Source organism: Centroberyx affinis, unplaced genomic scaffold (assembly GCF_046629955.1).
Source record: "Centroberyx affinis isolate AG114_WGS23_722 - 3 ecotype Tasmania unplaced genomic scaffold, CSIRO-AGI_Caff_v1 ptg004071l_1, whole genome shotgun sequence".
Classification (NCBI taxonomy): Eukaryota; Metazoa; Chordata; class Actinopteri; order Beryciformes; family Berycidae; genus Centroberyx; species Centroberyx affinis.
The window spans coordinates 99174-123841 of NW_027281860.1; the positions used below are offsets into that span (position 1 = coordinate 99174).

The 24668-nt window shown below is 41.5% G+C and overlaps 1 protein-coding gene across 3 annotated transcripts; it reads left to right on the forward strand.

The window, feature by feature from the left end:
- The first annotated feature begins 1507 nt into the window (after window positions 1-1507).
- On the forward strand, window positions 1508-14713 carry rac2 (Rac family small GTPase 2). 3 transcript variants are annotated; one of them, XM_071542365.1, is made up of 6 exons: window positions 1508-1698; window positions 5520-5591; window positions 6489-6669; window positions 6745-6807; window positions 11925-12084; window positions 13422-14713. In XM_071542365.1, exons 1-6 carry the CDS (start codon window positions 1664-1666, stop codon window positions 13550-13552), a joined length of 642 nt encoding a protein of 213 aa, XP_071398466.1. In that variant the 5' UTR covers window positions 1508-1663; the 3' UTR covers window positions 13553-14713. The 3 variants fall into 3 exon arrangements, with proteins under 3 accessions (XP_071398466.1, XP_071398468.1, XP_071398467.1); XM_071542367.1 differs by having other exon boundaries at window positions 6489-6606; window positions 11925-12088; XM_071542366.1 differs by having other exon boundaries at window positions 6489-6606.
- Window positions 14714-24668: the final 9955 nt, after the last annotated feature.

Consider the following 24668-nt stretch of genomic DNA (forward strand, 5'->3'; position numbering starts at 1 on the left):
CAACATTACAGCATGACGTGCTGGGCAAAATGTTGAAATGCAGTCTCTGGGCGAGGGGGGGGGGGGGTTCATTCATTAAATCATTCAACCTATGACAACAGTGATCAAAACCCTAATAAAAAGAAGAAGAAGAAAAAGAAGAAGAATTGTATTCATATAGCACAATCTTTACAAAATGGTTTGCAAAAGATAGAAACATAAATTAAAAAATACAATAAAAATGCAGCTAAAAAAGGAAACAAATCGAGACAATCGAGAGTAAAAAACTAAAAGAGGACACATACAAAATTACAAAAAGAATAAAACAGGACATAAAAATTAACCTTCTGAAAAAGAAGGTGAAGTATAGAAGCATGAGTATACAAGTGTGCTTTGAGAAGTGATATTAAAGATGATGTTGATCTAATGTGCTGAAAATCTTAGTCCAAAAAATTAATTTAATTTAAACTACTTGTCCAGCAGGAAGGGCATAACTTCAGCCAAACTGGGCTTCTTTCATTTCTAAATATTTGGCCCCACCTAGTGTGCAGGTACAACATGATGCACGAACAACTGGCTTTGTCCTACCATTTTATAACAAACTCAAAGAAAGCTGGAATAAACCCTCTAACTACAAATTATTATATTTTATTACATTTCAGTCATTGTTCATATCATGCTTTGTTAGACTGAAAAACAAACGTTATTTAGGCTGCGGGCTCTTTCTGCAGGCTGCCATCCAACATCTGGCCTGGGCCAAATGCTGCCTTCAAGTGCTCCTCGTAAACTCCTACTTATGAGTTCTCCCAAGTTGTAATGCCGACTTGTCGCACATTCAAGTGCTTATTTGGTCTGAAATAACAACGAAATGGACCCTGTAACAAAAGTATTTTCTTCTTAGTTGTTTTATTTTAAGTCTGTAGAAGAAATCACTGCACTGAGCCTTACTTTGGTGCATAAAAACCACCAGTAGAATATCTTCAGTAGAAAAAAGATTGTTCGCATTCAAAAAGAAGTAGATTTTCTAAACCTTTTATGTTCTCAGTATGCAATTTTTTGAAACATTTTTATAGATGCAGAAGTAACATCATGGCCTTCTTCAGTGTGCAGGCGGAATTACATTTACATTTTTGTCATTTAGCTGCTGACAATCTTATCCAAGAGCCAATTATAGTGAGTGAGCAGGTAGAGGGTTCAGTGCCTTGCTCAAGGGCACTTTGACAGGACACACGGCTGCTGCTGGCATCAAACCTGACACCCAGTCTCTCTAACCACTAGGCTGAACCCACATCAGGCATGAAATGGATGTTTTGATACAACGAATCGAGTAATGAGCTGTTTACTGTTTACTAGCTGTATAATACATCACTTTTACCACCAACTGTTTACAATCCAGACTTTCCCAGCTGTATTTACCATTTCACTGGGTGGCTCATGTGCGCTCAACTGAGAATTGTGGTATTTCCAACGGCACTTGAAGGCAGCAAAAGTTACTTCCTGCTGCCTGTCAAAATTGAAATTGGTCGCAACAAGCAACAGCAAGAAGAGACAGACGCTCAGCAGCAGACAGACGAGACAGAGAGGAAGAAGCTCACCTACAGCCGCATTCATTTCAGTTTATTTATCATCATTATCATTACTGGTTAGACAATAACTTATAAAAAGTTTCCTTAGAGTTTGGACAATGCAAGCCATCAAATGCGTGGTGGTGGGAGATGGGTAAGTTTTGTGCAATGCTCTAGAGCCGTTTCTGGTTTTAAGAGTCAAGATCAGACTTGTCTGTTTTACTGCAGTTCTGCACTGTGAGCAGGTTGTGTGCATGTTGCCTGAACGAATCACATATGAGCTTGACCTGCCAGTTTAAGTCTGTTAATGTAGCCTATGTGTCTGTGTCTGCCAGTCAAGTCATATAAATGGTAATATAAACTGATTGGTCAAACACGCCTCAGGCTCATTTCCCTCAGGTTCTTTACAGAGGCAGACTCTCACCAGGGCGATCGATGTGTTGCTTTCCAGACTAAGCTTGTAAAACAGAGACATCCTTGCCATAAAAAAAAGGATATAAAACACTTTGCCCAGCATTTTGCCTGGGAAATGTTGTCACAATCTGAGGTGTTTGCATCAGCTTAGTTCAAGGAGAGTTTCTCACCAACTCTCTTCACCATGAAATCAGGCAGGAAATGGTTTGGTAAACTTGGGGGCAAACTGAAAATGACAAAATGGATGCAGATCAGTCAGCAGACTGGAAGTAGTGTGTGAGGAGGAGGAGAAGAGGTGTTGATAATACAGAAGTTGATTAAATAACTTTTTTTCCCATGCTTGCTGTAAGACAAATGATTTATCTGCCTCTTCTCCTTCACTCTTCCTCAATGCTGGTGACAGATAAATTCCTCCTGTGCTTATTTTTACAGTCGGGCTCAGTTCCTCTTTGGTCGGTGCGGTTCGCTGGGTCTTAAGTCACAGTGTCTCGCTGTCTGGGGCTCAAGTGTCTCGCTCAGCTTTTATAACCGCTGCACGACTTCCCTCACATTTCATCAAATATTAGTTACCGGCTTTTCCAGGCGCTTTGAAGACAAGGTTAAAGATGTTTTGCACTGATGTTATTTTGCTGTTTCTGCTGGTGTTGAGTGCCTCAGCGCTGTAGCCGGCCTTTAGAAATCTAAATTCAGTGACCAGCCGCTTCACAAACAGAAATACTATCCCACTTCACGACTTAAACTTGAGGTTAAGAGTGAATAGAGGTGAAAGCGCTCTAGTATAATACGTGCCAACCCATTATTACAGTTGGCTGAGGCAGCTGTCAGCACGGCTGCCATGACACTCGACAGGATAACCTCCCAATTCTCCGGCCAATATCTACTTTGCCCTCCCTCTTTAGGGTGATTAAAGTGAACAAGCTTTTCACCTGAAGTGTTTTCAGAAAGTAGAGCAGTCCCTCTGCATCTGCTGCATGTCAGGTTGGCAGTGGGGGGGAGGAGGGTTTGACAGTCAGAGTAAAACTCAAGCACACACAACCTTAGAGTTCACTGTGTGTGTGTGTGTGGGCAGGCCAGGAGACAGCCAGCAGACGGAGAGAGCAAGGCATAAAACAGAAAATGACTAATTAGGTTCAAACTGACAGATACTTTATCGTCTCATATGCCTGCTGTGAGGACCTTCCACCATCTCTCACACACACACACACACACACACACACACACACACACACCATCACCACCACCGTTGCAGTCATACCTCCTCAAAGTTCCTTTTTTTCACCTCATTTTGCTGCTATTTGGAATAAACGCAGGATTCCAGATAGAAAGAGATGATACATGTATTTTTCTGAAAACAATCAGAGTGTCATTCGTAACTAGACACCTGTCTAGTTGTGTCGCCTTGTGTGTGTGTGTGTGTGTGTGTGTGTGTGTGCTGGCTATAGGGATTGACTGCAAAACAGAAATTGAAATCGCTAATCTCAAAGCTCAAAGAGGTTTTTTTATTAAAAGTTAATAATGAGATTGTCCCTGTTTTAACTCAGCATGGCATGTGCAGCCCCATGCAGGACTGGAGATGATGGAGAAACAGAGGCGTGCTTAAAGATTTAGATAGATATGAAGGTTTCAAGAATAGATTAAATACTTTTTTGTTAGCGCGCGACAAGAGTGTTAACGTTTTGACAGGCACATTGCTCGATCCACAGCCCCAACTGAGTTTAGGCTTTATCTAGGTTTCCTTTGAATATTTATTTCTCTTACCGTCAGGATCAGAGTCAGATCAATCAGGATGTATTTTAGGTGCGAGCGGCTGACATGGAAGGAGGAGAGAGAGAGAGAGAGAGAGAGACGAGGAGAGGGAGAACAAGGCCCGAGCAGCAGGTTGGGAGTAGGAGGTAAAGGAGCGGCGGGGGGTCGCTGTGCTTTGACTCAGAGCAGCAAAGTCAACAGCATGTGTGTGTGAGTCATAGCGGCGAGGACGTATACTGTACATACCCTGACACACACACACACACACCGCCAACAAACTTTGTCTTTACTTTGCCTTGATTTAAATGTAAAATAAAAACAGCATCTGCATTCTGATTTTTCACTGCAGAGAGCTTCTTAAAGGAGAATACAGTAAAGGAGAATGTTTAGATTTTGGAGTTACGGCCTATTTACTTCTGTCTATATCTAGTTTACATTTCCAATCATTTTGCCATGTAATTAGATTTTGTCGTTGTTTTTAAAATACAGACATTAAGATGTCAAACCTAGCTTGAAATTAACTGCTGTCCCGGCTAATGAAGGAAGGAAAACGAGGCCCAATATCTCCAACTATGCTGACAGTGTGCAGACAAACCAGGAATAATGTAAAGGAGAGTGGCAACCTAGACGACTGGCACAAATGTAAAAAATAACACCGGTCCTATATATCCTTATCCTTTAAAGCTGCACTAGGCCACTCTGCACGGTGGCGCCCCAAGTGGCAGCGAGAGGTAACTGTTTGAATTTTTTTGAAAGTTTGAAAGAGTTGATTTCCCAGAAATCATGTAACGTGACGTCAGTAAAACTTAACAACCATTGTTAGTGAGTCCAACTCTCTCTGGATGGAGCGCTCGCTTGCTGCTGTTTCGGAGGAAGTTTTGGATGTTGCTCACTTGCTGTGGGCGGAGAAGGTTTCACACCAGTTTCCCACCAGTGTCCACACCCGGCACCAGAATTAAATTTGGCCAAATAGGGTGAAACTACAGCATCTCCATTGTGATTTAGATTGATAAAACTGGTGTATTTTAGCATAAAAATCTTGCCTAGTGCAGCTTTAAAAGACATTTCTCCATCATACAAACTATCAATATTTCTATCAATCATAGCATTACCATTAATAGTCTTATTTTCGAATTATTATGTACTATTTAGATTCCAGCTTGAATGTATGCACTGTAAGTGTTTTTTCTTGTACATATCTTTAAAATAAGATGTATTCCTGGAGTCTTTTTTGAAGAAAATCGGTATAACACGTCTAGCCTCGGGTGCCACTTTCCAACCTTGCACAAAACAATCCCTTCAGCATTGCAGGATTCCTCTGCCCAACATTCCTCGCCTCGTGTCTGTACACGCAGTCTGTTTTCTCCTGTGGAATGTGACTCTCAGCCCCAAGTCTATTCACCGCCCTCTGAGGTGTGTTATAACTGTGGCACAAAGTTTCATAGAAATGCTCTGATTACCACCGTGTAGCTATCGCACAATCGGTCTGGCTTCCCTAGACAGCTGTAAAATCGGAGGAACGCACATAACTTTGAATCAATCAGCAGCCCTTTTGAGGGAGTTTTACAATCCAAGTTGTCTGTGAAAGTGTGAGAGTGTATACTTTCAAATGACCATGAAGGATTCAGAAGGCATCTTAACAACAGCAAGGGAATTTAAACACAATGACAACTATGGTCAATACGATACATTCATGTGCTTTTGCTGTATGTAACTCTGTGTACTCTGTGTACTGCATCAAGAAATCTGTGTGTGTGTGTGTGTGTGTGTGTGTGTGTATTGGCACACAAATGATTGCTCAATATGTGTTTCCAGTGCTGTGGGGAAGACATGTCTGCTCATCAGCTACACAACCAACGCCTTCCCAGGAGAGTACATCCCTACAGTGTGAGTGTTGATCCGCTGGTTACCAACACACACCAACACACACCAACACACACTACGCAACACAGCCAGCGTGACGTGGCACATATCACGCCAGGGTGGGAAAAACAATGAAGCTTGCACAAAAAAAAAATGGAAGAAAAAACTTCTCACACCAACATCTTCAAGGTGTTACTTGTAGCATTTTGAAACATACATACACAATACATCTCAATGTCAAATTAATTGTGATACCTTGGTATAATTACTGTAAACCAATGAGACCATGGTGGAGATGACTGGGAGCCTTTTGTGGTCTGCCTTCACCAGAAAATCCAAAAGCTTTAGCTCCATTTGTGCTGGAAGAACAGCACCCTCTTCCTGTTTTGTGCCATAAAGCAATCTCCATTTGTGCTGTAAACTAATCCAGCATATTTCCTGACAGATCTGGCCTGGTTGCACACAATGTAAAATGCAGTGTAGAGGCTGGTAGTGGCTGACAATCTACTCGGCCATGGTCTTTACAGTAATTACATTACAGTAATTATATTAATATTTCAAACTTTATTTTAGAGATTAAGATTTATTGACATTAAAATGCTACACCTTTAGAATGCAAAGTTACCATTTTTATGCTCCATCTGACCAATAAAATGTCTTCCATTGGTAAAACAGTGAAAAACTTTTTAGAGTTACCCAATATCAGTACAAAAGATCCATTAAAAAGAGTTAGAAAGAAACAACCTTCATAATTAAGTTAGTAATGAATCATTCAGCCACTCCTAAAAATAAAACTTTTGTCCTCTATCAGGTCATGGTCAGGGTTTTTCTTTTCTTTTACATTCTGACTCAACTCTTTTCTGACTCAACTCTTTTCTGACTCAACTCTTTTCATCTGTATTGTTTTTCTGTTTCTTGCAGTTTTGATAACTATTCAGCCAATGTAATGGTCGACAGCAAGCCAGTTAACCTGGGATTATGGGATACAGCAGGACAGGAGGACTATGACAGGCTCAGGCCGCTGTCTTATCCTCAGACGGTAACACGGACACACACACACACACACACACACACACACACACACACACACAAACCTCCGTCAGTAGACTATATTCATTCCCATTTTTTAAAATCAATTTTCTTTCTTTGTATTCATTTCTGTTTTTTCCGTCTTTAGGATGTGTTCCTCATCTGTTTTTCTCTGGTGAGCCCTGCTTCCTTTGAGAACGTCAGAGCCAAGGTCAGTCAATGTGTTGTGTGGCATCTGTCTTTCAGAGAACAAACTCAAATACACATGCACAATGATGCGCACACTCATGCACACACACTGCCTGCTTCTTTTTAATTGAACCTAGTGTTATTTAACAGTATGCTGCAAATTAAATGGCAATATATTCATTAAAGATGCTATGTGTTGCATTTTTAAACTTCAATATATCAAATTAATTATGATACCTTGGTATAGTGACTGTAAACAAGTGAGACCATAGTGAGAGACGATTGATAGCCTCTGTCTCACTCCGGTGGTGTTGTTACTGCTAGTGTTTCACAAAATTAAAACTACATTTCCCATAAATCCTGTTGCAAAGACAATCTTTGCTTCATTGGTCACAGGTTTTCTCTTCGGCTTTACTGAACAGGCTAAATATGTTGGAAGTGTTTTTTACATTGGCCTTTCACTCCATCTATTCCCAGAAACTCTGAAAGTTTCAGTTCCATTTGTAGAACAGCGCCCTCTTCCTGTTTTGTGCCGTAAAGCACAAAATGTATAATGAAGATGTTATAAATGCTGATTGCTCGTTCATGAATATGTCATGAAACATGACTTGAGGCTTTCACATGCACAGCGATATACAGGGTGTTATCCCACCTAGAGTGAATATACTATCTATATTAGCTCATCATTTCAGCAGCATTTCATGGTGCATTCAAATATGAGCATTTATCTTGTACACATAGCAGTGATTGTATATGATTTTTAATTACTGCATGTTTTTAGACCTAGTAACAGTTGAGAACAATACTGCCCATCACTGCAAGAGAGTGGAATTAGGGGGAAAAAAGAAGAGTCCAATTGTTGAATTGTGGCATCCTCAGCTTGCTTTTAGGTTGTTGTAGCACCATCGCAGAATGTGACTTTTACAATAATTATAATTAATGTCAGGAAAATTGCTGGACTATTTTAACACAGGCATGAACGAGCCGAGCAGCATGAATAAGCCTGACAAACCATTCTCCATTGGATTCTTCCTAGTTGACCCTTGTCAAATCAGGCCCATTTCTTACACCGTCAATCATGGGGTGTGTTTTTCATAATACAAGGTAATCTACCAGCAGCAGCTTGTTCTCTCTGTGCACCATTGTATTCTCTTGAGCATAGTGAGGAAGCCATTGTTCCCACAATTCCCTATTCAGTAGGATAATATGTGATAAGACAGGCTAGCTAGACTACAAAAACCCTCAAACAGATAAAGCTTTTTTTTAAAAATGTAAACAGAACACTTTTGAGTCCTGTACAATGTCTAATTGAGTTTTGGGAGCATTTGAAGAGAAGGCTAAGGGTCATAAGACAATTAGATTGATTAATACGCTGCTCTTTTCTCTTTGTACCGCGCATCAGTCAAAGCAAATGTAATTGCTTCCAAAGTGGGCCGGAGGGTCTGCTGTGGTGGCAGATCTGCACAGCGGCGAGCCAAGAGAAGAAAGCATTAATGCATGAACCACTGCAGAAATTGCAGGTGCACAAAGTAAGATGGAGGAGAGAGAAAATTGTTCTTGATATCGGTAATTATTGAGGCCCCGGCGTTAATCCATCCCAATTTGTGCTGTTTAGACTCTCCCCGCTCGCACAAACAAGTGTACTGAGCGTTTTGATTTGCAATTACCTTCCAACAATAGCAATCTCCCTTCCCCAGTCCTTTATGCAAACGCCTGACACTTTTCCTCGTGTGTAACGCTCTTTTTTCAAATTCTTGTCAGGGTCCCAGTGTTTTATATATATTGAGTCACCATAGTAACATGATATCTATCATTTAAATGCTGCTTTGATAGATGAGAGAGGTTCAGGTGACAAATGAAGTTCTATTTAAAGCGGGGAAAGGTAGGCAGTAAGCAGAAAGTGTAGGAAGCTTGTTTCCTTTTCTCCGCTTATTTTTTATTTTTGAAAATGGTCATACAGTATTTATGGGTCAAGAGGCCGTATAACAGACTGTGATTTCACATTAGGAAACACATCCTTATCAAAATGAAGAAAAAGTAAGATGTAAAACCAAAAAGAAAGGCTAATAAATAGACAAAAACAAAACAGACTGAGATTTGAGACAGAGTCCACAAAAGGAAAAGAACACACACACACACAGACACACACACGATGCTTGTTGAGATGAAGAGGCATATACAGTGGAAGCCATTGTAGAAGTCCCTTATCGTCCATATATCCTATAATAGTAGCTAATTCATTCTCAAATATGGGGAAGTCCAACTAAAACACACCACAAAACTGTCTTTCAATCAGTCTATGGACAGTTGCTGCCATCTTCTAATGAATTGTTGCTCAACAAGTGAAACCTAGTTTAAAGAGGAACTAAACTCCACCCAAAACTTTGGTGAAGCCTGAAACCTAATGGTGAAAAGTAGGAAGTACTGAACTGCCCATCTGCTATTGGCTGGTCTTTGTAGCAGGTGATGTCACCACCAGTTGTACTCTATGGAACACACTATCACCTGGCACAAGGCCAGCCAATAGCAGATGGGCAGTTCAGTACCCTACTTTTCACCATTAGGTGTCAGGCTTCACCAAAGTTTTGGGTTTAGGGTTTAATTACTCTTTAAAGCTGCAATACGCAAAGTTTTCTGATCACTAGAGGGTGACAGAAATCACAACATACTTGTAAATAACACACAGCAAAGCTACTGCACTACGGAGGCCCCTAAGGTCAAACCTAGCAAAGCACCGTGCATAAAGGTGATTGGATTTTGATATAAGAATACAAAGAAATTGATTTTTTGTATTTTTTTTGGCATATATTGTTAAATAGGTGCACAATATGACCGGGGATGTGATCTAAAAGGGTTAAAAATGCATTTTTCATTTCATCTCGACTTTAACAAGTTTACTCACTCGCTTCTCATCAATTCCGTCATTATGTGTATATTTTCAGGAATGGGAGGGGGAGAGCGCTGCTTTTAAACAGCGAGGGAGGAGACGAGCTAGTTATAAAAAGGAGCTTCGAGTCAGTCCGGGTTTTGACAACAAGCTTTAGAAAAGAGGTGAAAACAGCAACACAGCTGCTGCTGTGTGGATATTGGTTTATATCAGTATGTCTCAAGGAAATCTCCATATAGCACATGTTAGTTTCAGGATTGGTTATAGGGTCTGAAATGGATTATTGCAGGTTTAAGTGTTAGTTTCAAGCTCGTCACCTGTTTTGTCTGTGAAGCTGACCAATATAACAGCTTCAAGTATCAAACCCAAGTATCAACACGATGACATCATCACACGCTTGACAAAAAACAATAAGAGCTGAGGCAACCTGCTAGGCATATAAGTGATTTTAGAGATTTTATATATAGATACGATTTTATATTTCACATCTTCAGAGGGGGTGAAACTTGAAGTGTATGGCCTCCCCCGACCCCCACAAAAAGCAGTAACAAACGCTCTCTCTCTCTTCCTCTCTCTCTCTTCACACAAATGCACAAAAACGTTAAGTGCCACATCAGAGGACATACACACTTGGCAACCCTAGCTCATTATGATCTTTACATAAAAAGGTACATAAAACCATTATTTTCCGTTGTCCTTGGTTTTCAATGTGCATTTACAGCCATAAATATATGGAAATTTTTGTTCCTTTGATGTTTCTCTGGCCGCCACGACTGTCACGCTGTGACCGCTTAGTGTCCTCTAAGGTTATTTCTGCCTCCAGAGCAGCTCTGCCTGTGAGAAACGTTTGCATAACTAAAACTGAGCGCTCAAGGTTTGATAATGACGGAAAGAGCGTCATCATCAGTGAACCTTTGTGATAAACACACAAAACAGACGTTTTCAAAAGCGATGTGCATTAGCTGTTCTCATTGCTTTTTATTCAGACACTAAAAATGACAAGGCCTGAACCCGGAGGTGAATGCTGTTTAGTAGCCTGAGTAATTCACTGATTAAAGGCTTCAAAGCACACAGAGACAGACAGAAATAAATTTGACACCTTAGTGCTCTGTGTATTCATGGACTCATTTAACGATCGCTAATCAGCTTCTGCTGTTAAAGGTGCTAGAAAACCTCATTTCCACTGGTGACTGTTGAATGCTCCTCAACAGCTTGCCAATTATTGTAGTTTGCTGTATCATCCTATTGAATTTTATTTCTGCAATGTGTTAGTAGCAGTATTGCTATATATAGGTATTGCACGATGTGTTAGTACTATATGGTACGTCAAAAAAAAAAAAAAAAAAGCCTCTATTAAAGCTGGAAAAAGATCGATTCACCTTTGAAAAATCATAGAAAACTCATATAAGTTGAACCATGGGAAAATAAAAAATGAATAACAACGCATGGAAGCTTTGCCTAGTCCTTGAAAAACAATTACATCACTAACTGTTGTCTGAATTGATGAGAAATTGATTGCGATCGAGTATGTCTATGACCTTCCACAGTCTGATAGATAATGTCCCAGAAAAGTGCTGGAAAATGATTTGCATGAGTGGCAACCGTAATGAAACTGTTCTTCATTCAACAAACATTGATGACTCAGTCTGTTATTTCTGAATGGATTTCAGAACCATATGTTTTGACCCCTGGAGAACAGTCACTTCCTCAACTGAGAGCGAATTGTATGGAGGTATATTTACCCAAAAACAAATCCTACATAAAATCATAAAAAAAAGTCATTTGAAAACCCAAAGTCAGTTCCCCGAAATCTATAAACAGGATTGTAACCCATGTTTTGCAAATGAAATTTATGTGACAACTACGAATAACTATTTACGCCTTCAGTTCTCATTTTGCATCTCCATCTCCACTTTTTTTTTTTTGCATTCAGACTTTTGGCTGTTTGTATTCTCAGTCGTAAAAAAATGATTTGTACATAGACAGCGTTCTCCTGATTCTGGACCGGATTTTATGTGTTTCCGACTTGAAATTTTAAAAATAAAACACCATTACTACACCATTACTTCACTACATCTTGGTTTTATGTACAATTTGTTTTGAGGGAAATATAGCTCCATAGGAATTGATTCCATCTCCAGCCTTGGGCTTAACGGCTGTTGCTATGTTCCCTCTGCCTCTCTCTCTGTGTGTGTGTGTGTGTGTGTGTGTGTGTGTGTGTGTGCACATGTTAAAACTGTCGCTCCCTCTAGTGGTACCCAGAGGTGCGGCACCACTGCCCCTCCACCCCCATCATCCTGGTGGGCACCAAGCTGGATCTGAGGGATGAGAAGGAGACGGTGGAGAAGCTGAAGGAGAAGAAGCTGGCTCCCATCACCTATCCTCAGGGCCTGGCGCTGGCCAAGGAGATCGGTAAGCTGCGGCCGCCGCTCCGCACCCCCGACCCTCACTGACGGCTGTAGGCTCCACTGAGCGCGCACAGTCCTGCTCAGCTGAGGAAGAAAAGTGACCTTGCTCTTCAAAACGAAATGATTAATAGTTGAAAATCCTCCAAACCGCCATTATTATTTCACCATTGTTTTATTGGCCTTTGCAATGGAAAATCCCACTGGCTCCTTCAGTCAATACCTGACTGGCTATTTACTATTAGTAGTAACAGTAGTAGTAGTAGTTGCAGTAGGAGTAATAGTAAAGTAGTAGGTAGAAGAGTAGTAAAGTAATAACAATGATTAAAAATGTATTACTATTATTATTATTAGTAGTAGTAGTAGTATAAATAATAAGTAATAATGAAAAATTATTAGAAATGCATTATTAGTGTTTTTATCATTATTATTATTATTATTATTATTATTAGCAGTAGTAGGATTATAAAAACCTCTAGAAAACATTTAGCATAGGTGTTGGACAGATTTCAGTAAAATTTATTAATAATGAGAAATCTGCAGTGTGCCACTACAAATGACCAGCCACCCTCTGTATAGTAGGAGTTACTGGAGGATTTATTTTTGTCTTGTTGCCAGATAAAACATAGCATATAACACGTCATAGCTCTGGTGGAATTCACTGATAATGGCATTATGGCATTATGGCAAGTCAGACAAAATACATCATTATTTCCACAGAATTAATATTTTTAATGATTGTTTTCAACCCAGGTTAGACAACGTTGAAAGATGATTAAATATCCCTTTAACTGTGCTGGACTATAAAACATACAGACCGGGCTTCGTCATGTTCCCAGTCAGTTTAAGTGTAACTCGTGCTGCGATGTCAGCCACATGTCCGTTCCCCTCCATGCCAGTTCAGCTCACGCTCAGCATGTCGAACAGAGACGGAGTGTGAAGCAGTTCTGCTGCTTTGCTAATCTTCTAAGCCAGTGCAGCCGCTACTGTGTGTTTGGCCAAATCTGTGAGGGATTTTGCACCGATGATTTTGGCTCAACAATGGATTAAGCTTAGTTGGTGATCGAATGTGACAGTGAATATGTGATTGATCTGTTTACTGTGATTGACAACTACTAATCCTTGTTTACCAATCAGACGGAACTGACAGATAAAGAACGTGAACGTCACTCTACTCAAACTTGTCGGCTTTGCAGTAAACACTGATGGAGCTACGAATGGCATTTGAGCCGTAATTCATAATCTGTGTTGTCTGTTTATATGCCTGCCTGTGTGCATGTATGCATGTGTGTGTATTTGCTGACATGTTTGCGTGCGTCCTCTTCCTGTGTCCCATCTGTTCAGACTCAGTAAAGTACCTGGAGTGCTCCGCTCTGACCCAGCGAGGGCTGAAGACGGTGTTTGACGAGGCCATCAGAGCGGTGTTGTGTCCACAGCCCACCAAGGTGAAGAAGCGAGGCTGTCAGCTGATCTGAGGTCTCCGCTGACCGACTGACCGCCACCGACACACAGTGAAGGGCTCAGGGATCACACACACACACACACACACACACACACAAAACTCACCACAACACTTTTTGCACCACTGGAATCTCATACAAATACGATGTTTTGCTTCGTCTTATCTCCTGCATTTTCTTTTTGTATATTAGACTTGAAACTGGCACTTAGTATTAATCAAGGTGTGTATTATGTACTGTAATTGCAGCAGGCCATAAAGAACCCATGAAATGGCACCTTTACTTCCTTGATTTGATGTATTTCCAGGATGTTGGGGCGGGACATAACACAGCGAGGGATCATTCAAAAGTCTAAACCAATGGAATATGAGTCAGGGAGAGAAAGGCAGTTATATTTGATGGGAGGGGTGCGGAGGGGTGGGATTGTTCAAAAATCTGATGGTTTTATTGGTTAGAAATGTATATTTACACCTACTAGCGCAGCATGAGGTTACATGAAAGACACTGTGTTTTCCAGGTGGTAAAAGTAATGGGAGTTCATTTCATGGGGACTTTAAATGTGCTACATGTAGCATTTTAAGATCAATAAATCACTACCGCATTGAGGCATTGGTATGATTACCATAAATAAACTGCTGAGAAGATTATCAGCTTTTATCAGCCCCCACAATGCATTTTACTTTATGTGCCACTGGGTTGAATTTGGAGGGAAAATCTGCTGGATTGCTTTACAGCACAAAACAGCAACCGTTTTACTTTTCAAGTAATCCACAACTTTATTCCAGTCCCATAGTTTCAACTTCACTGTCGGCTCTTAATTTTGAGAAACCTAAAATGCTACATATCGCACCTTTAAATATTTATGAATTAATCTCAAATTTTAAATAGAAATCATGGAGCTTTCTTTTGTTGTATGCTGTATTACTGCCCCTTTATTTTGTAAGTACCTATTTGAGAAAAAAAACCCTGTAATGTTCTCTTTTATGCATAAATACTTTATTGCGAAATGGAATAGAAATGCAAAATCCCAACTGATTCAGGGCTACAGAGTTGCACTGTGGTGTGACAGGCCTACAGTCTGTCTGAAACTGACATGTAATATCAGAGATTTTGCTCCAATGTTATAGAATAAACAGATTTTTAGTAGTGGTGTGTTGATTTGCACCCAAAAAACAATATTTTTGCCTTATACAGCATTTTGCCTCGTGGGTTGGATGGGATTGAGAATGAGATGAAGGGGATTATGTCTCTAAATCATCATGAGCTTCTCCCAGGAGCAGCTTGATCCTTCCTTCTGGTGAGAGATCTAACAGCAAATAAGCATCTTTCCTTGAAACTGTCGAAAAATAGGAAATCACTTAAACGTGTCTTTTATTCTGCATTTTATTCACAACTGGAGGAGGCATTTACCTTCCCATATTGCTTCTGCCCTTGGTGCTCTGATGATGCGGGCGAGTGGGAGTGTGTCAGCGAGTTCAAATTCATCTGCGGCGTTTCAGTAATAAAACAGTGAGCGCTTTGCAGAGTCTTAATGACACAACTGTCGCTGAGTGACAGATCGAGGGACGGCCGCCGGGTTCAGCAAGTGCAGAGACTCATACATGCACATGCTCTCATCTCTCTGCTCTCCATTTCTCTCTGTCACACTCACACACACACACACAACAAAGCCATAGCCATCATTAACCATCATTAGATAATTGTATTACTTTCACTGTGCTTTTGTTCCAAAGATTAGACAGAAAACAAGGACCCTTGAATATGTTTACCCACTGTCAAAGTGTGATAGCGGTGCTTTTGACTGATGATGGAGTGCGTTTTTATTGTATGCTTGAATGCAAACCCTCTCTGGGTCTGATATGAGCCCGTCTCTGGCCCATTACACACGTGTCCTTAGTAGTGTTTGACTGATATGGGTTTTTAGAAGGCTAATACCAATATTTTTGGCTGTCAATAGCCGATATTTGGTCTTCAGTAATCAGTGTTTCCCCAGAATTGTATTCTTGGCAGAGTGGATAAATCTCTGAAACAGCATTTACACCACGGGGGAATAAAACTCTCCATTGAAATCCAGGATAATAACAATCATGACAATAATAAAAACATATGGATGGAGTCTTGTGTATGCATGAATCAACCTAAGGGCTTCCCACAGATAACCAGTGTAGTATTGATCAATTGTAAAATACATATGGAATCAATCAAACTGCATCATGTCCATCATATCAGAGGTGAAAGACACAATATCTGATTTGTGATGAAACGCCAATATTTGCAAACCGATCAATCAGTCTAACCCTCATCCTTACTGTGTGGCTCATTGAGTAAAATATCTGAGGCTACTTCAGGTTACACATTAGGAACACAAACAATCTCTGCCACTTTCCTCCACACGTTATTTCATTTGTTGAGATCTTTATAATCTTACAGAGATTGGTCACATAATTCGACAAATCCCAACACAGCTGTCTTCCGTCTTCCATTCAAAGACAAAGTACTGTACACACTGTTACACACCAGATGTAGTTTCACAAGTTCAACAGTTTGTCTCCATTCTTTGTCTATCAGAAGCCAGGAATGACGTGTGCAAGGCATGACGGGATATATGCAACAAGCAACAGTTGTAAAAGTTTAATATTATGCACACGAGTACATGGCCGTGGTACACATTTGGGCAAAAGTCCAGTTCTCAAATTCTCCTGGTCATCATTTTTTTGTTCCTAGTTTCTAGTGTCCCATTTTTTGCTCACAACGTATAGCAAGCTAGCCTGTCCTATCCCACCACATCCAAACAGCTGTAGTCACTGTAGAAGCTAGCTCACTGGAGTAAAGCATAATTTCAAGATAACATTTTCCAGACATATTTGGGCAAAATGAAAAGATGAAAATGATAACATTGAAAATAGGTCTATAGCAGGGGTCGGCAACCTTAGGCACGCGTGCCACCATTGGCACGTGGTAGCTTAACCAATGGCACACTAGCAATAAGTGTGCAAGAGTTTTTTGGAAATGTTGTTGAAGTGCCCTCTCATCCGCATGCCAAATTACCTCTGTCACAGCCATTGGTAGTTGCACGGCCTGTTATTTACGGTAGTTTAATTTATTTTTTTCCCCACCCGCATTCTGCGAAGACCCGCCCTACTCTGCCTCTGATTGGCTAATACTCGTTGCCTTCTTGGCAGAATGCGGGTGTGAAAAAAAATAACGCTGCCAGAGGGGGCTTGGTAGACGATGGCAGGTCTGCTAGCTAAGAAAGCTAAAGTAAAGGTTCGGGCATTCCAGCCCTCGTGGACAGAAGAATGGGGTTTTGTGTTTCAGAAGGACCATGCTGTGTGTACTTTATGTCTTGAAAATGTTGTTTACCGAACATCAAGTGTTAAACTCCATTTTGAGACACGAGAAAACTTTCAAGGATGAGGCAGACAAGGATGAATCCATCAAACGTGCCATGTCCAGGTATGGAAAGCAAGCTAACACCCTAAAAATCTTTGCCACTGCTAAAAATCATGCTAACAAAGCAAGCTATCGCATTGCTCATTGCATTGCGAAACGTGGAAAGCCATTTACTGACGGCGAATATACTGTATTAAGGAGGCTTTCCTCAGTAGCTCCGCGGTTTTGTTTGATGGCTTACCAAACAAAGAGACAATAAAATCAAGAACATAAAAGACATTGCCGTGTCAGCCAGAAGTGTTGAACGACGCATCGAATAAATGGCAGAAAAGGTTAGAGCGCAGCAGACAGCTGGTTTGAAAGAAGCCATGGTATTAGCATCGCACTTCATGAGAGCGTGGATGTGAATGACATACCACGTTTGGCAGTCATGGCAAGATACTGTGATTTGACTGTAAGGGAGGAGCTCTGCTGCTTAAAACCAATGCCTGAAACAACAAAAGGTGAGGACATAGCCAAAGTTTTTATGGAGCATTTTGAGGAGCAAGGGATTGACATTAGCAAGATTTTTGCAGTTTTTAACAGATGGCGCCCCCACCATGGTCGGGAAACAGAGGGGAGCGGTCACATTAACTGAGGAACAAGTCGGTCACCCCATCATGAAACTCCACTGCATAATACACCAAGAAAACCTCTGTGCAAAGATGTAAAATTCAGATCTTAATGCGGTCATGGCTGCAGTGGTGAAGGTTGTTAACTTCATAGTTAAGCGATCTGCTCTGACACACCGACAGTTCCAGTCCCTGCTCGAGGAAATGGACTGCTCATACAAAGATATCCCTCTCCACTCAGCGGTTAGGTGGCTAAGCAGCTGAAAAGTTTTGGAGCGGTTTGTTGGCTGCTTTAATGCCATAAAGGCCTTCCTGGCTGAAAAAGGCCAAGACTATCCAGAACTCGAGGATGAGAAGTGGGTTGTGAAACTTATGTTTCTCACAGATATTACTGGACACCTCAACGAGCTCAATCTCCAACTGCAAGGTGCAGGGCAAACTGTTTTGGACATGTATGACACATGGGTGGCTTTTGTTGGAAAGATGGCAATTTTTTCAAGTGACATTGCTACCTCTTCTTTCCGCTACTTCAGACACTTAAGGGAGCTGTCCACGCAGCACGGCGTCAGCACCGCTGAAATATGCAAATACATCAGCGGGCTTGAGTCGGAGTTCACAACACGATTTCGGGAATTTCAGACGTATGGACCCATGTTCGCTTTCTTGATCAAACCCGATAGCTTTGATGGACATGAACTGGATTTATCTCTGATGGACTGGCTGGATACACAGGACATGACAATGCAGCTGATTGAGCTGAAGAGTTCAACACTGTGGGTGACAAAGTTTGCAGAGCTACGGAAACAGCTGGAAACCACAGCAGTGCGTGATCACGGAACTTGCATCGTCACCTGCTGGATATCTCTACCGGAGAAGTTTAGTTGTCTCAGGAACATTGCATTGGCTTTGCTGACAGTCTTCGGATCAACATATCTCTGTGAGCAGATATTTTCGCACATGAAGAGTGTGCTCAGCCCCTCCCACAGTCGTTTGACAACTGACCACTCCGAAGCTTGTGTGCAACTTAAAGTGACTAAGTACGACCCCCAGATAATGGAGCTCAGCAAAGGAAATCAGGGCCAGGGATCACATTGACTGGTAGGCATCTGTTTATTTGTAGCACACATGGCTTTGCATAATGGAGCTCTTTGTCTCTTTTTTTCATCTCAGATGTGGATGTTGTCATAAGGATGGCAGCATTCTTGTATAGTGCTCATATTTCTGTTTGTGCTCTGTTAGTGCTCATAATTCTCCCTTTTTGACATTTGCTGCCATTGGAACACTTTGTAAATGAGGGAATGTCATTGAAAACAGTATGCTGAAATGGGAACTGTGCATATAATTTGTAACCACAGGGGGTAAAAAAACAACAACTATTTGTTAAGTTTATTGCTGATGAACAAGATTGGTGGAAGGTTGTTAGGGTTAATGATTTCAACACAGATGTGGATGTTTTCATAAGGATGGCAGCCTTCTTGTATAGTGCTCTCATGTATAATTACAATGTCCTGATTATGGGAGAAAAATGTTTTTTAAAAATGTTGCTATGCACGTTGCCTATATGGATGGAATAAAATTACAGATCCGTTGGAGATTTAAATTTTGATGTGGAGTCATAATTAAACTTAATGTTAACCTTAATGTTGATATGGCACACTGATTAACAAGAAAATGTAAAAACGGCACTTCATATCAAAAAGGTTGCCGACCCCTGGTCTATATAAACAAATAATGTTAAACCAAGATATTGTTCTGATGCTTCAGCCCAGTACACACCCAGTGAAATTCCCACAAGCAACGACTTGTTACAGCTCAGCTACACGGGGTGCGGTGCGACGGATCAGAGCCGCAACTTTGGAGATACATGGAGATACGCCTCTATTTTTGTCGGATGATGCAGCCGCCTGTTGCGTCATAAACCAATGTCACTTAAATAAATGTTGGAGACAAGGTTATCAATGGAAAGCCGCTGAGAAGCCTTCTATTTGGCTACACTCTCCATAAAAGGAACATAAGCACCCTAAATGGTACATTAATGTTCCTCACGGTAAACCTGACTTGTTTATGGAAAAATAAGCAAAACTAGATAATTGTGCTCTCTTACACATAGGTAAAACGTAGATAGGTGCAACATAACCAGCAGACCGCGGATGGACCTGGTCTAGCAGCTTAAAATGCTGCAACTGGGCCGCAATAACTTTGGATACACAAATGTCAGAATCAGAATCAGCTTTATTGGCCAAGTATGTACACATACAAGGAATTTGACTCCGGTTTTTCGTTGCTCTCAATGTACTTACACAGAATAAATACACAAATATACAAATATACATATATACAAATATACACATGCAGTGCAGTTTAGGCGTTAGGGAGAAGCAATGCAAAGCAAAGTGGTCGTGCTCGGTCTGCATGTAGGGTTCTGTAGGTCACTGGAGGGTAATTATTCCACCTATAGGGCAATTTCTCGTTGACAGCCCTGTCATGACAACCAGCAGCTTTCTAAAGCCCTGACAGCGGGTGTACAAAATAAAGAATGTGTGCAAGGGGCAGGAACGTGGCGGTGATGAAGGTCCGTCTCGTGACACCTTTTTCACCGAGGCTCGGGTCGGGGTCGAGGAGGAGGCGGCGATGCCATCCCCTCTCGTTACCGACCGAACAAGAGAGAGAGAGACGGACAGACACACAATCAACTCCGCATCAAAAAGGAAGAGCTTTTCTCGGCCGCAGATGCTCGCTGGGCATAATTAATGCGCAGGGCCCGGCTGTAAACACGTTCTCCGATTGAGTGAAGGGCCAGGGGTCCGCAGAGATTTTGTCTCTGCTTCGGCCCGCGCTGCTGGCAGCAAATGAGAAAGCGGAGCCGCGTCTGAGCGTGGTAAAACATTCAAGGAAATCCAACGCACCTCATTTATAAAGCAAGACGCAATGCCCATTACCTTTAAAAACCTGTCGCACAACATTTCAGTGTCTTGTCAATGCTTACCACATATGGAAATATTGATTAATGAAGCTCAAAGAACATATCTGATCACAAGGCATGGAGAAGGAACGCGCAGACTGTAAACATTTAAAAGATGTAGTGAGATATGGAGTGTGTGTGTGTGTGAGCGTGTGTGTACGAGCATGTGTGTGTGTGTGTGTGTGTGTGATTCCACCACGGTTAAAGCCAAGGGATTTGAAGATCACATCAAATATACAGTAGAGCCACCGCAGTTTACTCGACATATTCATGCACTAAATAGATACAGACTAGATAGACATGGAGATAGATGCATAGATGGATGGAAATTCAGTTAATAAGGAGTTCAAGAAGTTAATCTACTTAGATCTTCCTTTTCTTGGGTCAGCTCCATTGTGTCATTGGCCTTTTGAGCCCATGCTCACCCAGCAGCTGCACTGCAAAAAATCACCATCTTAACAGGTCATTTAGTCTATTATCGAGTCCTAAAATTAGAATTTTCTTAAAATAAGTGAAAAAATCTGCCAGTGAGGTTAGATAATGTCACTTGGTTCCAATGCAAATCAGCTTGCATCTGCCTTATTCTGACTTGTTCCAAGATACTGACACTCATTTCTAGAAAATTCCTGAAACAAGTGAAGCTGCATTGGAAACAAGTGGAGTTATCTCACCTCATTGGCAGAATTGTTCTCTTGTTTTAAGAAAAATAAGATTTGAAGGCTGAATATGAGACTAAACCACTTAATTAACTTGTTCTTAATTAAGATGTTCTTGTTAAGGACGTTTTTTTTGCAGTCTTGTCAGGAGGAGCAAAGGTCTCTCCAATGAAAAATGAAAGTGAAGAAGACTGGAATTAAATGATACTGAAAACTCGCACTCTGAGGGAGACAGCCTGAAATAGAAGAAGAAGAAGAAGGGGTAGCTATTTAACTAATCTGAGCAGCAGCTGGTTGTCCTCAGTGTGAATTAGAGGCGCATGGGAATCTGCTTTATTTTTTCATTTAGAGAAAGCAAGTGATGAGACCGCCAAAGCACTCAGCGTAAGCAGCCACCACACCTGAATACACAAACAAGATGCAGCCAGTGTCAGAAGCCTCTCCACCTAGATCAAACTCGCATATATCAAGTGGGTGAGGCACCGTCCTTTGATATTAGATTGATTCTTTTTTTTTCTTTTTTTTTTTTAAGAGAAGTGTCTGACAGTATCGGAGGATTTGAGAACGTGATATGTATATTAGGAGACGATGCCACCAAGGCACCGACCGAGATGGATATTTTTTTCCGCTAGTATACGTGCATCTTCTTCTAGACACCACAATAAAATCAATGTCAGCTGAGTTTGAAATGTTTTGAATAGTCTGTAATAGGATAAGATGGACCTTAATTGATCCCTGTGGGGAGATTGGATTGTCGCAGCAGCAAAAGTAACATTCGATTCAGGAGGGAAAAAAAAGAAAAGAAAAAGAAAATGGGTTACTTGCATGTACAGTTTTACTTACAGATGTTACTAATATTTTGAATTACTATATATTCAATTTCAAGTTTACCCAAGGTGATACCAAACCACCATACACTCATAAAACTAAATTACTCGCACCAGCGCACTTAAAGACCACAGTTTGTGCTCTATAGTAAAACATACAGGAGGGGTGAACAATTCTTGGGTACAGAGGGGGGTTGCACCTGCTCCCTATCCGCTAGGGGGCATAAAGCTATTAAAGCATGGTGGTGGGTTGTGTGTTTCCCTGTAGGCTGCGTGTGGTTATGGCTTGCAGAGGGTGCAAACATCTGTTGTCATAATAATGATTCTTTAAAGCTGCACTAGGGCAAGGTTTTTATGTAGAAATCCACCCGTCTTATCAGCCTAAATCACACAGTGGGGCTGCAACAGAGAAGAAGAGTGTGCCGTCCCCCACTAACTGAGACGCTGCAGGTTCACATGTCTGGTGTGGGGCATGGACACTTCTCCAAAGTGATGAAAGCCGGACTCACCAGCGTTAGATCTTTTCCTCTCTCGTCGTCTCTTTGGTTTCCTTTGGCATAAAGCATCACAGACCGGCCGGGGTTGGAAGACATGAGCGTGCCGTGTGCAGTTTATAGATGACGCATTACAGGATTTCTGGGTTTTTTTTCAAGTTACCTCTCGCTGCCAAACGTGAGAACTGGCAGCTTCTCATGTTGGCACTTGTAGAATAGATTGCATCTCTCTGCTCAGCAAATAGTAAAATGTAAAACCCGTTGCATTCATACCCAAAGTCCCTGCAAAAAGCCTCATACGCACAGGAATGAAGCTTTCTAAATCTCTGCCCCCCTTAAAGACTTGAAGGGATTACCAAAGGATCGCCAAGGCCGCCGAGCCCTTCAGGCAGCTAAAACAGAGACAGCAAGGATATCATTAAGCAAATCCTCTTTTTTTTTTTTTTTGTCTCAGCGTGGCGTTCGCCCCCACACCTCGCCACTCACTTCCATGCCTCACTTCCATGCCATGACTCATCAAAGTCTTTGCAGAGCTACAACAAATGACTGACTTGCAAAAAAGTCAAGCAACATCTCCCACTCCGAGACAAGATGCTCACAGTTCCTGAGGTTGTATGGTATGAATCTTTAACCCACCGGCACTAATTTAATAGTCTCCCACATGCCAGTCTCACCGATTTAATTACACAATATTATACCTGGTAATGAACATGAGATGGAAACAAAGAATATGACATGCCCATTAGCAGCCTGAAAGGCACCGAGAGGAACGCGCCGTCGTCTCTGTGACAGTTTCATTGACTTTTTGAGGTGTCACTTGCTTTTTTCTTTTTTTTTTCTATAGGGAACCGGTTTGCCATTTACAGCTATGTTATTTGCAACGATGAAGGCAGCCAGGAAGGACGTGGGCACGGCGCGTGACCTTTGTGACGCTGTGGGAATCCAATCCCCGAGGCGCTGTACCTCTCCCACTGTACACAGGGGCGGTGCGTACTCTACACCATACATGCACTGCATTATATGATGAATTGAATACAAAACGAGGGCAGGGGAGGTGATATTCTGCTGGCTCGATACTAGCTAGACAGCCTTGATTTTACCTTGGAGGGTCAGGTGACGGCTCAGCTCTCGCTTTCGCAGTGACGCATGATGCTTTACACGCTATACAATGAAAATCGTGAAATGTGAAAACATGTACATGTCCGCACAATACAGACAGACATTCACACTGCAAAGAAACAAACATTACAAGAGGCCAAGCAAAATGTTGCAGAAAACAGCTGCGTCCCTTCAGTGAAGCTTCATCTAACAAGCGATTTCAAATCATCAAAGCACACGAGCGTCCAATTTATGGGATTCTTGCAGTTCGTTCCACTCATGAGGTGCATGAAAATATACACTGGATGTCCAAAATATGCTCTTTGAAGTGCAGTGGTGAGGGGAAAGCCATTATCCCTTATTGATTTCCCTTATTGAATCTATACTAGTCACAAAGGAGGAGATGTAGATAAAGAGAAGCAGATGTGTTACACAAGGATTTTTAAGCTTTGAGATAATTGGGATGTGGATTGTGCAAATGGCGGCTGCAACTCGATATCAGGAAGATGTCCTTAATATTTAGTACATTCAGTGTAAATGCTGACTTTCCTAATTCAGCGCTCAAACATGGAATACCCAAACGAACGAACGCCTGTGCTTGAGTACAGTGTCATATCACGCTGAATTTTAAAAGTGTTGATAGAGCTTTGTAAATAAACAAGAGGCAAAGTTTTCCCTCTCCGTGTGGGAAGCGATGGCCGCCCACCTTCTCATACAAATTCTAAAACTGTCTGTGAGCGCTGCGGCAGACACACTTATGCAATCTGAATCTCAGTGTTATGTGAAACGCATCTTCATCTGTCAGGCCAGATGACCACACACACACACACACACACACACACACACACACACACACATACTGTTGGAGCAACAGATGGGCTGATCATCCCAGTTGTCATGGTCATTTTAACGACTGCTATGGGAGCCACTGTAGACACAAATTAAACAAAAGTGGGATAAATGGGTTTTATGGGCAAAATGGTCTGTTTCTGAGCGCATGGGAGAAGTCATAAATGTGGGACAGGGTTGTGGGTAGTTTGGCAAGTAATGAGCTATTGATCTGTTTATCTCTAGCACCAGTGTTGGCTAG

Bases quoted from the DNA above. Each gene is read 5' to 3' on its own strand.
- rac2 (XM_071542365.1), top strand. From the start codon at position 1,664: ATGCAAGCCATCAAATGCGTGGTGGTGGGAGATGG. The intron at 5,592-6,488 runs GTGAGTGTTGAT...TGTTTCTTGCAG, and splicing joins GGAGAGTACATCCCTACAGT to TTTTGATAACTATTCAGCCA. The intron at 6,808-11,924 runs GTCAGTCAATGT...CGCTCCCTCTAG, and splicing joins TTGAGAACGTCAGAGCCAAG to TGGTACCCAGAGGTGCGGCA.